The 16,047-nt window shown below is 39.1% G+C and overlaps 1 protein-coding gene across 1 annotated transcript in view; it reads right to left on the reverse strand.

The window, feature by feature from the left end:
- niban2b (niban apoptosis regulator 2b) overlaps positions 1-16,047 on the reverse strand; it is a 54,361-nt gene that overhangs the window by 32,880 nt on the left and 5,434 nt on the right. Inside the window, exons 2-4 of the mRNA XM_017691237.2 lie at positions 5,608-5,738; positions 2,336-2,464; positions 1,078-1,183 (exon numbers count right to left, since the gene is read on the reverse strand). Coding sequence (XP_017546726.1) covers positions 1,078-1,183; positions 2,336-2,464; positions 5,608-5,738 — 366 coding nt within the window. The remainder of the gene's footprint in view (positions 1-1,077; positions 1,184-2,335; positions 2,465-5,607; positions 5,739-16,047) is intronic.

Consider the following 16,047-nt stretch of genomic DNA (forward strand, 5'->3'; position numbering starts at 1 on the left):
TCCTCCGGGCCAAAGAGGAAAAGAACTGCCCGGATTGTTATCAGTGCAAAGTTCAAAAGCCAGCATCTCTGATGGTATGGAGGTGTGTTAGTGCCCATGGCATGGGTAACTTGCACATCTGTGAAGGCACCATCTGCTGCCATCCAAGCAACGTCTTTTACAGGGATGTCCTGCTTATTTCAGCAAGACAATGCCAAGCCACATTCTGCACGTGTTACAACAGCATGGCTTCGTAGTAAAAGAGTGTGGATACTAGACTGGCCTGCCTGCAGTCCAGATCTGTCTCCCTTTGAAAATGTGTGGCGCATTATGAAGCGCAAAATACAACAACGGAGACCCCGGACTGTTGAGCAACTGTTGTACATCAAGGAAGAATGGGAAAGAATTCCACCTACAAAGCTTCAACAATTAGTGTCCTCAGTTCCCAAACGCTTATTGAGTGTTGTTAAATGGAAAGGTGATGTAACACAGTGGTAAACATGCCCCTGTCCCAACTTCTTTGGAATGTGTTGCAGGCATCAAATTCAAAATGAGGGAATATTTGCAAAAAACAAGAAAGTTTATCCATTTGAACATTAAATATCTTGTCTTTGTAGTGTATTCAATTGAATATAGGTTAAAAAGGATTTGCAAATCATCGTATTCTGTTTTATTTATGTTTTACACAACCTCCCAACTTCATTGGAATTGGGGTTGTAGGTTACTTGGTACAGGAGTGGACTTTATCAGCGAGCACTAATAAAAAGTATGTACTCAGACTGAAAAAAAATGGTAGCGATGCAGCCTTAACACACTTATCTCAAACCACATCCAGTAATCTCAAACCTGCTTATTCCATTTCTGACACTGTATGACACAATGTTATCTATGAACACTGACCAAAGTATTTTGCATAGATAAAATCAGAAACAGCTGCTAACTAGAGAAGCAAACGTTTTATCTTCGCTAACGGACCACAATTGGGATGAGAGTGGGGGGTTAGGTATTACTACTACTACCCCCCCCCCCCCAACTATTTCTTCCTTTTTCACCATCCCTCCCCATCCCTCCATTTCTCCACCCCAGTCTAGTGCTCACCTGGGAGGCTTGATTCAAGAAGTTCCAGGTATTTCTCCATGGAGGTCAGCACTCTATAACCAGCACAGTTGATTGTTCCTTTGGGTTGGAGACCTCGATCATGAGCCTGATGGGAAACAGATGTGTATACAGTTATGGGCTGTAGTTAAACAGACACTGATATTTGAGACCTCATACTTCTACTTTATTTGTCACATATCGTTTCACACTCTGTTCCAAATCTACACTGTTTAATTTGTTTCACACATTCTTAAAAATGAAGGTTGTTAAATTGTTCCAGGCTGGGACATACAGTTTTAGAAAACAAAAACGATTAAATGGTGCTGAACACTCACATTATGTGGAGGTTATTAAAATGTTTAAAGGGTTCTCCACACTCATTTACACCACGTTTACAAAAATAGTTATTTATAGAACCATCAATAGAATGGGCCTCTAGGGTGGTGTCTCTTCCATTAATCCCCTTTTGGCACATATTTTTAAGGGCATTCCAGCCTTAAAAGGCCCAGCACAGTTTGTGATTATCTTCATACTTCTGCTTCAGTCCTAAATTTTGAGGCACTGCAGAATTTTTTTATTTTGGCACCCCACAAAAAAGGAAAATAGCATGCTAGTATAACATCCATCCAGCTCGTATTCTGCTCATTTTGTTTCTTGCTTGTTTCAAGTTACAGGTATGAGGCTGAAGTTGGCTTCCAATTCGCCATCTCCTTGTTTGAATTTTTCCGTTCCACCTTAAATGGTGCAGCTGTTATTATAATGCCGGCTACACCACTTAAGGCAGAATGGGTTAATTCAAACAAGAAGCTGTTGAATTAGAATATAACTCCAGCTTTGTGTTAACATTATAGGTGAAATGCAAAACCTTCAGTTAGCAAACAAACAAAATTCTAAGGTGCAGACACCTAAGTACGGCGCAAGCTGAAAATCAGCCCGAAGAGGGAGATTCTGAACAAGAACCAAAAAGGTTTGTTTAAGCAATTCACTGGAATGATGAAGCCAGTTATGACGGTCATACACCTAAAATATCAGGTTACACCTTCAAGATGCATCAAATGATGATCCTAGTCTGTAAACCAGAAAACGTCACTGCAGGATGCAAGTAAGCATGTTTACAACAGATGCAGTGACCAGTGCAGGTTTCATTTTGGCTTGAGGGCCCCTTTAAGAGTGAAGCCAGATGTTGTAGGGTTCTAACACTTATTGCCAAAGTTAAAATCATCTGCTCAAGACTCACTAAAGTTCAGTAAGTTCTCACCTGTTTGCCTTCATAGTAGCTGATGTTGTAGGTGTCTGGAACGAACAGAAAACGATTCCGCCATTTTTTGTTTTCCTCCAAGTACTGGTAGATTGAGCCTGAGAAAATAGACTTGTTCTCAAGTGGCACCTAGAAACATCACAAAAGGCAAAAGAAGACCCGAAATCAATCACAAGATGCACCCCGTTCCAGCTCAGAATAAGAAATGACTAATATTTACTCCTTTGGCTTCTAGAGGATCATTTTCCCAAATTATACTGTAAGCAGAGATGTTTGCACTGGAAGCACTTTAGTGCAGAGTTGTGTTTACTTAAACATCTACTCAACTACAGATGGTGTGTGTGTGTGCACGGTCATGAGATGAAAGTCTATAAGTGGAATGTGCAACAACAAAAAACACACAAATCTGCCCAACCTGAACAAAATGAATTAATGCAACCTTTACCGCAGCATTAGAGACAACAAAGAGTACAAGCAGTTCACATTAAGAGAGGTGATGTAAATTAAAGCACTCACACAAATGACATTCAAAGTTCAGGCAAATAAACCTCTTCTACTGAACTGCTTTACAAAGAACTGGTTTATGGACAACAAGTCAAAAGCCTCTAACTTGCCAAAGATACACGACAAAACAGGAGGCAAAACTCAACATAATCCAGGAATTGGCCTAAATGCCATTTCAAATGGTTGCTGTTATGAAGGTTTGTTGAAGGAGAGTAGTAAATAAATCAATGGAGAGGAAAAGACAAGAAAAAAGGACACAGGAAAAAAAATGAAGCTTGGTAAATGAAAACCTCTTCACTGAAACATATCTAGTATTTCATAAAACAAAATGATTAATTACTACCATTTTTTTCTCTTAAATTTCAAGACCTCTAGTGGAAATGTAAAGAACAGAATTATTTGGTTGTATCCGAGTACAACACACCAAGCTTGACCTTCCTTTTGAGCCTGCGCATGAGATTTTAACACAAAGACACGAGAAAGGAAGACATCTGAAATCTGACCCTATGTCTCTGACTTAAATGATTATTTCAGACTTTTAGATAAACATATGATTTATTGGAGATGTAGGCATCTGAAGATATTCAAGAGACACAAATACACAACTCATTTGATTCATCTTTGTGCAACATATTTGAAAAGAGCCTTTAGATGGCTGCAGTAGTCTTTGGACATCTCATCGATTCTTAATACAAGAATGTATTACATTAAAGAGAAGCTCATTTGCTTATCAGAAGTCAAAATTTATTATTTGATTGCTTAGACATTCATTACAATCTAAACTTTTGAAAATTATGAGGCATTCCTAACTACATTTAAGATGTGTTAACATGCCAAAAGGGATGGAAATGATCAACCAATTTACCACAAAATAAACAACTGATCCACCAATGCTATTTTTTTTTTTAATTGGAATTTATTTACAGCAAAATCAACACTTTCTACTTAAATGAGTGGGTTCATCAAACTGAGGAACATTTTTAAATTGCACACATGAGGGTGCAAAAGGCATTTGGCAGTGCTAGATAAGCCCACTAAAAGAGAAGCTCACAGCTAAACACAGTGGTGTTCCAGAGCACTTTTGGAGAGGAGGACTGCTAGAGCAATGTACCGCATTAAAAATACACATCTTCATGTGATAAGACAGATACGGTGTTGTCTGTTTTTTTTTTGTTTTTTTTTGTTTTTTTAGAGAAAGTGTGATGCATGGAGCCTACTGAGGCTTTTGAGAGCCAAAGCTTGTTGTGGTCTTGACATTTATGATCATTTCTAAATGAAATGAATGATAAATATAGCAAAAGTTCTGTATTTTAAAGTTCGGACATTGTATATTCCTGTCATTTTGTCAGCATTTTATTTGTTCATGTAATAATGAAACCATAGTTTCCAGCCCATTGGCGCATGCATATGCATTATATACCCACACCACTTTATCAGTTGCTTGTTAACACAAATAGCTAATCAGTCAAATCACATGGCCGCAACTCACTGCATTTAGGCATGTAGAGGTGGTGAAGACAACTTGCTGAAGTGCAGACTGAGCATCAGAATGGGGGCAGAAAGGGGATTTAAGTGACTTTGAACGTGGCGTGGTTGGTGGTGCCAGATGGGCTGGTCTGAGTATTTCAGAAACTAGAATCTACTGGGATTTTCACGCACAACCATCTCTAGGGTTTACAGAGAACGGTCCGAAAAAGAGGAAATATCCAGTGAGCGGCAGTTGAATGGACAAAAATGCCTTGTTGATGTGAGAGGTCAGAGAAGAATGTGCAGACTGGTTTGAGATGATAGAAAGGCAACAGGAACTCAAATAACCACTTGTTACAAACAAGGAATGCAGAACACCATCTCTGAACGCACAACACATCGAACCTTGAAGAAGATGGGCTACAGCAGCAGAAGACCACACCGGGCGCCACTCCTGTCAGCTAAGAACAGGAGACTACCACTCGCAAGGGCTCAGCGAAATTGGACAATAGAAGACTGGAAAAATGTTGCCTGGTCTGACGAGTCTCGATATCAGCTGTGACACTCAGATGGTAGGGTGAGAATTATGACCACAGTGTACCCATCTTCTAATGGCTACTTCCAGCAGGATAATGCACCATGTCACAAAGCTATCATCGCAAACTGGTTTCTTGAACATGACAATGAGTTCACTGCACTCCAATGACCTCCACAATCACCAGATCTCAATCCAATAGAGCACCTTCGGGATGTAGTGGAACGGGAGATTTGCATCATAGATGTGCAGCCGACAAATCTGCAGCAACTGCGTGATGCTATCATGTCAATATGGACCAAAATCTCTGAGGAATGTTTCCAACACCTTGTTGAAATTATGGCACGAAGAATTAAGGCAGTTCTGAAGGCAAAACGGGGTCAAACCTTTTACTAGCAAGGTGTACCTAATAAAGTGGCCAGTGAGTGTGATTGATTATATATATATATATATATATATATATATATATATATATATATATATATATATATATATATATATATATATATATGTGTGTGTGTATATATATATATATATATATATATATATATATATATATATATATATATATATATATATATATATATATATATATATATATATATATATATATACACACACACACACACACACACACACACACACACTCAATACTAACATTCTGATGGGTCGTGTCCTTGATTTTAGGATTGCTGATTAATGATGGCTGGTTATTGGTCAAACTATTGGTCAAGCTAGGTTTTTTTTTGGAGAGCAGAACTCTTACCTTGCGGTGCAGTAGCTGAGGTTGAGGCCCACCTCCTCCTTCCACATCATAACGAACCTTATTAAAGAGAGCCACGACATACTGCTGCTCGTACAGCCGTCCGAACTCCCCCATCACCTCACCCGTCCGCACTGCAGGACAGAACACGCCACAGGAGACATGGGTCAACACAGAGCACAGAGAGAAAGAAAAAACAGAGACGCAACACCCCGATGTATAAAACACAGCGCCCATTAAATATTTTGGCTCCTAACGGCTTTTACAAGCTTGATTTTCTTTCTTCCGACACCTTACAATAACATATTAAACAGAAAACAGAGCACATTTTATCAGTCACCCATCAGCATTCAAATCACTGAGGTGATCAAACCGCCTTTGGGTTGAAAGAGCTCCCAAAAGCACTTTCAATAATAGCTCAGAAAAAGAAAAAGAACAGCCAAATCATTATTTAGGTAAAACCTGCTCTTCATACCGAGGAAGATATTTTGCTGAATACGAAGCTGAGCTAAAAGCTAAAAGCTAAAAAAAAAAAAAAAAAAAAAAAAAAAAAAAAAAAAAAAAAAAAATACACTTGGCATACAATATATACGACTTATCACACAGTAGTTTAAACATGTTTATTTTGTTAATATTTACACCAATAAAATGTAACGTTCTTCCCCTACTTCAATGTCCCACTGAGCAGGATTGGACCAGGCAGCGTTCAGTGCCTTTACTCATCTGCCAAATCAGGCCCCGTTTTAGCTTAGAAAGCATGATATAGTACTGATGATCTAAAAGGAAGGAGGCGATGCTGCAGTGAGCCCAAATTAAGCACAAAAACATACAACATGCAGGCTGCAGCAAACTTGAACTCGCACAACAACCAAACAGAGCTGTGGCACCTCCACAAAAAGACAACCATCATACTCAAAAACATTATCCAAAAAATAAAAGATAGGTTTATTGATCCCCTTGACAACCACCATGAACCCCCCAACCCGTAGAAACATGTTACTTTGAAGCAATGAATCCTTTACTGAACTAGACCTGCTGACAGGTCACACAGGCTTACTTTGCAGGTGTTTTTCTTACTTGATTGAGAGAGAAAGAGTGCAAGTGTAACTCCTGCTGACAGGATTAACTTTAACAAGAATACTGAATTATTTTAGTGTTATGATCAATAAACTCTACAAAGTTACTACAGTATGTTAGAGAATTGAAAAAGAACTTTCCACCCTGCTCCTTCGTAATAAGCAGCTTTAGTGTATCAGCACAGAGTAAAAGATTAACAGAAATTTACACTCCTCTGTGTTTTATCAAAAGCAGCAGATTGCGGTGTTTGAGCTGCACTGCTCTGGGCCTTCACACGCATGACTGTGTGACTGTACCAACATCAGAGCTGGCATGGGAACAACGCTGGGCCTTTATTAACCTGTTTGTGTTCTTGAAAAGGCCAAATTTCAAAAGATTCATGTTGGAGCAACTCCAAGGCAGTATTTTAGGGCCTCGTCTGAGAAACATTTTGTAGGGTGTGGGCTCTGGTGGGCATCCAGTCGGGGGGGCATTCTTGCTCATTAGTTTAGAAGGCATTTAGTAAGAGAGCACGACGAATGTGAGCGAGAGCGAACGAGAATGATTGAGTAAGAGCATGAGAAACTGCTGTGATAAGCTCAAAACGGTTCACTACAAATGGCCACACCCTCAAGATTAACCATGACCTCGACCAGTTAAATGACTCAAATGAACTCTTAAAAGCTTAAAAGTTTCATGTCATTTATCAACTTAAGTGTGCAGCAGCAACATCAACAGCAGCGGCAGCAACTGCGTAATACGGCAATGCAAACCTATGAAATGACATTGTGGAGAATGGACATTACGTTAATTACGGGAGTGCGCGTTCCGACTAATTCAGATATTTGAGCATCTGCTCACGAATAAAATGGCACTGCAGGGAAGGAAATTAATACAAAAGTTTACATGTTGGCTTATTCTTTTACGTGACTGGTCTGGTGATTTAAACAAACAAACGGCACCAAGCAGAGGAATACACAATACTAGATTTCCTTAATAAAGTTTTATATTTCCTTAATAAAAAAATGGTTCTATATAGAACCATGAACACTTGGAGAATCTTTTGCATGATTAAAAGAGAAAGAGAAATTGCAAAGATGTGCTGAAGATGGTTCTACACAGAATCGTTTTGAAAAGGGTTCTACATAGCACCCAAAGTGTCCTTCATTGTTACAAGCTTGACATCCTAACAACAGAACCACTCTTCTGGGTGCTATGTAGACCCCTTTTCAAAAATGTTCTATTCAAAACCATATACAGCGCATTTTAGACCAATCTGAAGAAACCCTTCATGATGCAAAGACCTCTAATCATGCAAAAGGTTCTTTAAGTGTTCATGGTTCTATAGAGAGCCATTTTCCTTACTAAAAGAACCCCTGTAGCACCGTCATTTTTAAGAGTGTAGTTGTATTGCTTAAGGTGCAAAAACTAGTACTTTTATGCTCTAGAAGGGAGTCATCAAAAATCTGTTGGGAGTTATTATATGAGACTCACAACAAGCATCAAAGAATCTCTTGTATCTAAAGCAGCATGTTTTTTTTTGTCAAGCTTAGACAAAATGTTATGAAGAGAGAAAAGCCTGATCTGTGACTGTAATCACCTTCTGGCCAAATTTGAGCGAGCTCTGCTGCCCCACCCACGGACCGTACTTATTGAAAGGCCTCCAGGGTCACAGTCAGGACTGATCATGATCCTAACTGGTCATTTTATTAAGAAACTGGCAGGAATGGAACACAAAATGGAGATGTTGACTGGCAGGACTAATACTGAACTTCTTACAATAGGAGCCACAGTGGATGCAACATTTGCCCATTATTTTCAGTGTTTTTTAATAGAGGCAAAAACGTAACCAAGCAGTATCATTTTTAACGCCAAAAACAGATGCATAAACCCAAACGTTTTCCAAATGTTACCATCAAATTTCAGCTCTCAGTTTACATTTTTGTGTGGTATATACACTATTCAGTCTGAGATATGCCCCAACACATATAAAGCAAAGCCACAGAAAAGATGGATTCCACTTTCAGAGCCCATCTGCTCCACACCACACTAATGAAACATCTCTCTGGCTTGGAGAAAATCACGAGCGAGCCGTTATATTTCCTCCATAAGGCTGCAGTGTATAATTAACTGAACTGCTAAATCCATTTAGGAGTCATCCAGCAATAAAGAGAAGTGGATATGAGGGAGGGAGGTTGACGAAGTTCACACAGATCATTTCTTCCCTTCAGCCTTGCCATAGCGCTGCTTGAGACCTGGAGAAGAGCACACTCATAAAACTGCTTGTGCTATTGCAGAATTACTAAGTGCACAATTGTGAAAGAGTTATTGGACTGTCTGTGCAAACTGCATAAATAAAATAATTGTCAAATAAATGTTGATTTACAGTGACAGTAGGCACAAGAACAGTTTTCTTGGATATGCACAGCCAATTTTATTTGCCAGTTTATGGAAAAATGTAAATACTATTGGCCCAATATTACATTTCCAACCAAAAATAGCGACCAATGACATGGTGATCTACTAATCTGTGCTCTTTTTAATGCAACTTATGCAGTGTCGCAAGTAAAATGGCTAGCACAGTGGATGACACTAGGTAGGAACATCGTAAGAGTACATGGGTTAAACATCTGCTGCCGTTGCTCTGGAATAAAGCATGTGCTAAATACATAAACGATATATAAGGTGATCTTCTAAGGAGACATTTATTACATTTTTGGTGTTTGAGTACACCAAAACCTGCTGGTAATAAAATTACATCCCCTCTAAAACCCACCTCGTTGTTCTAATCTGTGCTCTTTTAACCTCTAGAATAACAGAAGCCAAACAAGCTAGCCAACAAAACCCTGTCCTTAGTTAACGTAGCTGGTTTTGTCTCTAGGAGACGTGTTTATTTTACTCCTTGCAAGGAGTTCTCCGCACATGTGACACAGGCATGTTCAACTGGAGTTTTGGGGGAAACTTTTCTGCAGTGATAACATGAATATATGCGCATATATTTATTTATTAGATTAGAATAACAAGGTGGGTTTTAGAGGAGATGTAATTTTATTACCAGCAGGTTTTGCCATACTCAAACACCAAAAATGTAATACATGTCATACACATACAGTCTTTAGATTTGTTTGAAAATGGTTCCCACCCTAATAAATGTCCATTCCCACCCATGTTGGCCCAACAATTTTCATGGTTGTCCCCAGATATTCTGGTTACAGCTGAGATGTCTGAACCAATGAGAGCGTCACGGCTAATTAACCGTCTGTCAACGGTCCATACATGGATTCCAGTGTGAACTTGTAGAATACAAATTAAACTGAGCGGTGGTCAGTGTGAGTATCCACAATAAGGTATTAATGATCATCATAATCATCACCAAGCCAGAAATTCAACACAAATGCATCACATATAACAGCTACTGACACATGGTGTAATTATTTAGTAGCTTCCCATTTCAATAATATAGATTCCGTGGACAAATACATGAACAAATATGAATAGGAAAAAAAGAAGATGACCGCTCTGCTCTTCTCTGATAACATCACAGGATTTCTCAATGAACATGACTTAAGAAATCAAGGTAAATATTTCATCTATATGCCAGAGAACCTGTTGTATGTGGTTCTTTAAGGAACCTCAAAAAAAAAAAGTGTTACTCTGAATTAACTACACTTTTTGTGAATTGTGTTGAGGTTCAATTTTCATGTGGAACGAATCGACACTTACGAATCCAGTAAATTCAAAGAGGTCAATATGTTCCTTTAAAAGAACATTATCAAAAAAATGGTTCTATTAAGCACCGAAGAGGGTTCTGCTCTTGTTCCAAGTCATAGAATCTTTTGTGGTACTACATAGGAGCCTTTTCACAAAGAGTGAAGCTAGAATTGAATACACTGGAAATCTCACCCATATATGGCTTTGAACTGTAGCCTTGCGTACAGACGGAGGAAGTAAGAGAAAACGCATCTGGAGGAGTGAAGCGGTCATCGGTGTGTCACCGTTTGCACACATTCATCTTAAACAAACATCCTGAGTGAGTACTGAGCACTAACGTCCAGCTCCCAAGCCAAATCATGGACTCTGTATGCGCAACATGTTAGCTAGGTGCAAATCAAATACAACAGCATTAGCGCGTAGCTTATCTCCATTTTTCCCTTCATACAGTGACTTTACAGCCAAGCACAACAGCTTTATCACACACTCTGGCTGCGCATGGCGTCTGCTGAGATCTGAGCTCTGTAAGTGTTGGCTGAGAATAAAACCAGGCCAGTGCGTTATTCCATCCAGGGCTCAGTGTTTTAGAGGGGCTTTTAAAACACGCCTCTCAACAGTGTTGCTTTAATAGCGCATGATTGAGGGCTTCTCTGACAGCACCAGTCAAACACTCAGTACCACCAGCACAGTGGATGAGGGAGGATTTATAGGGGGTTTCCACCACAAGTGAATGGTCCAAGATCAGTTCTGCAGTTCCTCTTATACTGATTAACATTAGTGTTATGCCACAGGAGCTGGTCCAAGATCAGAAGACAGAGGAAACAAAGTGTGTGCATGCATACATACGGACGTAAGGAGAGAAAGAAAGAAAGAAAGAAAGAAAGAAAGAAAGAAAGAAAGAAAGAAAGAAAGAAAGAAAGAAAGAAAGAAAGAAAGAAAGAAAGAGAGAAAGAAAGAGAGAAAGAGAGAAAGAAAGAAAGAAAGAAAGAAAGAAAGAAAGAAAGAAAGAAAGAAAGAAAGAGAGAAAGAGAGAAAGAAAGAAAGAGAGAAAAAGAGAGAAAGAAAGAAAGAGAGAAAGAAAGAAAGAAAGAAAGAAAGAAAGAAAAAAAGAAAAAGAGAGAAAGAAAGAAAAAGAGAGAAAGAAAGAAAAAGAGAGAAAGAAAGAAAGAAAGAAAGACAAAGAAAATAGAAGCAGAGAGAGAACAAAAAGAGAGAGAGACAGACAGAAAACGAGAAGAAAAGGGAAAGAAGCGAGAGAAAGAGAGACTGGCAATAAAGCTGCATGTCTATGCTGCTGAGAGAACATACGCTGGAAATGTGCGAGTGGGTTAAAGAGCCTGATTCCTGAACACGCTGCAGGAGAAAGCTTAGTTTGCTCTACAGGACAATCATCTGCACCAAAATCCTCTTTCACAACCAGCCTAACACACACACACACACACACACACCACTCCAGCCTCTTAATATATTAGGGCAGAAGACCACAACAGCCACCAGAAATCCAGGTCATTATGAAGGGCTGATCGTTTAAAGAACGGCGCTGCAGGCTAAGAGCAAAATAAGAGCAGTTACACAGTTACAGCTTAGTATAAAGTTATTGTTGAGCAATAAAAAAAAAAAAAAGCAGGTATAGTTCATGAACAGAGCCTCAGGAGTGGGAGAGACTACGAGAGAGAGAGAGAGAGAGAGAGAGAGAGAGAGAGAGAGAGAGAGAGAGAGAGAGAGAGAGAGAGAGAGAGAGAGAGAGAGAGAGAGAGAGAGAGAGAGAGAGAGAGAGAGAGAGAGAGATAAAGTGAGTCACACACTGACAGAGTTTCATGTGATACTTGTGAGACTTTGTGACGTTCTGCGTTCTTCTCTAACTTTATTAACAGGACAATCATGATCGGAGTAGCTGCCAATGAAAAGGCAGTTACACAGTGTGGACGGTCATAAGCACAGGTGCTGCCATATTACAAGGTGTTGTGCTTCATTACCATGATTACTCACTTAAGCCTAATTACACCATTCAATAAATAATAAAGAGAAACAGTGATTGAAATCAACACTCTTGGTAAACTGTAGTTATTATTTAGCAATTTGCATGATAAATATTTTACGTAGGGATGCAAACATGAAGGGAACAACTTATTTACAATTATTTTTGTTTTGGCTGCTTTGTGTTGCAATTAACATGAGCAGTTAACATATTAAAATAACACGAGCCAGCAGAAGCATAACGCCACACTCAGCCCACAGGTTCACGATACAGAGGTCAGGATTCAGTGCTCTTATTTTGAACAAAATCTAAATGAAGAAAAATGACTAACCACGTTGCTGTACAACTTACTAATGAACATGCTAGAGTGAACGTCCACTCTCCACGACGCACCTGGCGATTTCAATGTAAAGAACATTATATCATTGTATCATACATTATCTTTTCTCTGTCATTGTCCAGTTTAGATCATTCTTACTGGTTGGCCTTTTAAAAAAAAAAAATGACAACTGAATTACCCATCAAGAGTAAATGGCAGATTATTTCATTAAATTATGTAACTGATAGAGATACCCTATTATAATAAGGACATCTTCCAAATCATTTGGAGCGGCTCTATTGGTTAAGCTGCAGGAAATAGGATTAAAGGACATCCACATAATTTGAAAGTTCTATATGCATCTAAGGGCTCTTCATAGAACTTTTACATTATGGAGGTTCTTTCAACCTTTCTTCCCACTTCCCACTTTTCCCATTTTCACATCACAATTGAGTTCTGAGGACACGTCCTTTAAAAGGTTTCTTAGGGGACCAAACATTTTTTCCTCGACCGTTGTACAAAAGAACCCTTTCTAAGAGTGTACAACAACCAACATGGTGACTCTTGTCGCCTCTACAATCATGCCAGTCTCGGCACATCTGTACAATTTATACAAATGCTATGAAAATACCAAAAAGCAAAATGGCCTGACAGCAACTGCGATCACCCACTGAAGAGCTCTGCACACACCCAGAACTCTTAGTGGTGACCAACACCCAGTTTTCAGAGATTTTTAACCTGAATGCACTGCAGATTAGGAAACCCTGGACTGTGGCTGCTCTGGACAAATGCAGCTTCTCTCTCAAGAACAGAGGCACAGCCAACAAGGACAACATACATGTTCTGTTAGACTCATTTACAGCACAGAGCTCCTGGGAGAGATCTGCTCTTTTTCTCTCTCTGCAAGCAGGAAACCCCAAATTATGTTTCAGGCTTTCACCAAAGCATCTTCATGTTTGCCCAGATCCTCAGTAACTGCTGCCTGGTCTGAAGTTACATGAGAGCATGGTCTCACACTTAGCAGGAGTACATCACACAAAACTCATTATTAGACTGAACGCAATACACTGCTGCCTCGATTTCATACAGTTGTCAATCATAGTGACTGAAAATGTGCTTTACGCTAAACTTTGAAGCAAAACCTAGCAATTTCTGACATTTTACTCATTATTAAAGCGAATGCTGTTTTTTGAAATTCAGTGATTTCTATTTTCTATCTCATAACAACGAAAGAGAAAATACATGGACAGGAATACACACCATACATCAGTCAGGCTTCATCATTACTCTGATTAAACAAATCAATAATAAGCACTTACTGATCTGAATGGGCTCACAGGTGCACATGGGTTATTCAACAAGAAATTAATCCACGTGAATCTTTTAAACAGTGATAGAAAACACTGCAGCCCAATGAAAGCTCTACACGCTTCTACATGCTGACACTGATCAAATGACTTCACTGTTGTCAAAAGTGACCGGCACACAACACAAATCCTCCGCCAGGAGACCTACATGAGCAGTTTCATCATCTTTTTGGGCTCATTGGCTTCAGATATTAATGTGGTTAATATGCTGCTGTTTTCAGTTTCAGTTTATTAGCACGTTCATCATTCTAAAAAGTAAATATGTGAAAGTGTTCTAACCTAAACTCTATCCAGAAGCTAACTGTCACACTCAGTCACTCAAACTATGCATTTTCTAGGTGACAATAAATTACACATCATCTACTGTAAACAAACTGAAATATGCTAAATTTATATTTGCTTGCATTGTTTAACATATTGGAAAATAAGTCATACTAAATAATCATTGCATATGCTATATTTTATTTGTTTCTAATGATAAATTCAGTAAATAAAAAGAGTGACTGCTTTAAAATGGGCAGAATGGAATTTCTGCAGAGCAGGGGTGCACCACTCTGGTCATGGAGGGCCTGTGTCTAACACAGTTTAGAGATTTACCTTCTTTAAAACATCTGATTCAACTCATCTGTGACTGCCAGGTTTAGATGGCGTGTTTGAGAAGGGGAACTAAAACCTTTGCAGGACACCAGCCCTCCCAGGACCATAGTTGTACACCCCACTATAGAGGAGATGTTTCTTATTTTCACATAGAAAATCCACTGAACATGTCATTTTACCAGGGACACCCAAATGACTGTCAACCCAAAGCTAATAAACCAGCCTCAAGGCAACATGCTAGCCATAACACAACAATGTGATACAACATGACACACTACAGTGTTACATCATTGTATTGTTACAATGTATTGATTATATCAGTAATCTGCCAATTAATTTGATGATTAATCAGAGGATAAACAAAATTTGGAACAATAATGACAAACTATGCATATACGTATTTACACACACACACACCAAAATGCATGAGTGTGTGGAACAGGCTGTTTCTTACTGCAAAAAAAAGCCGTAGGAGAAATCAGTACCTTAAAATATATAGAAAGGATTTAAAATAATACTTTCATGCAACAACTAATCACATACAAATCATATGTATTTTTATTAAGTGACAGTTTATTCAATTAATCATGACTGCCCTGATTTTACCCATTTCTTGAGAAAGTGACGCAGGTTCTGCACAGTAGACACAAATCTGTTCAGAAAGAAAGATCAGCAAGATCACAGCTTACATGGGATTCTGCAGATTTCCAGCTAACCGCGTCAGACAGCACAATGAATCTACTGAACTTGAACTGATTGGAATGACAATTCCATTACAGCTTATTTCAGAGCATATCAAAGAGACCGCAGGACTCAAATGTTCAACCCCCGGTGGAAAGAATCAAATGTTCCAACGTAAAATATGGCTTTATACATAATGCTCCAAAACCACATGCTGCTGCTGATGCGCACACTGCAGTTCTCGGTATTATAAAACAGCTCTTTAAATAGGAATGGGGTAGAGGCATCCTATCAGTGATTATCCTGCTATTTCATGAGCTGTCGCTTTCCTGCCTCATGACGCGGGTCTTGTTTTGTTCTCTGCAAGCCCGCTCGTTAATTTGCTGAGCTCTTCACATGTGCTAATTGTCCTGAGAGCCTCACCAGTGCTGAGTCTACCGGTAAGCAAAAGTTTGACCCAATCATGGAAAACTGCCCTCCATAGACATACATAACACTGGTTAATGATGCAGCTAGACAAAGCCATGACAAATGATATTAGCAGACTGATTTCCGTTGTTTCTGGCTTTTTATCTCTGGATCCAGAAAGGGAGGCTAATTCCTCTCATTATTTTTTTTTTTTGGCATTCCAGTTGGATGACTTCACACTGGCTAAAAAAGGAGTCTCGGAATTTGAAGGACTTCCAGTCATTTCTGTGGGTGACTAAGAATTTGCTCACTGGTGAAGGAAAAAA

The sequence above is a fragment of the Pygocentrus nattereri genome, chromosome 20, assembly GCF_015220715.1.
Source record: "Pygocentrus nattereri isolate fPygNat1 chromosome 20, fPygNat1.pri, whole genome shotgun sequence".
NCBI lineage: Eukaryota > Metazoa > Chordata > Actinopteri > Characiformes > Serrasalmidae > Pygocentrus > Pygocentrus nattereri.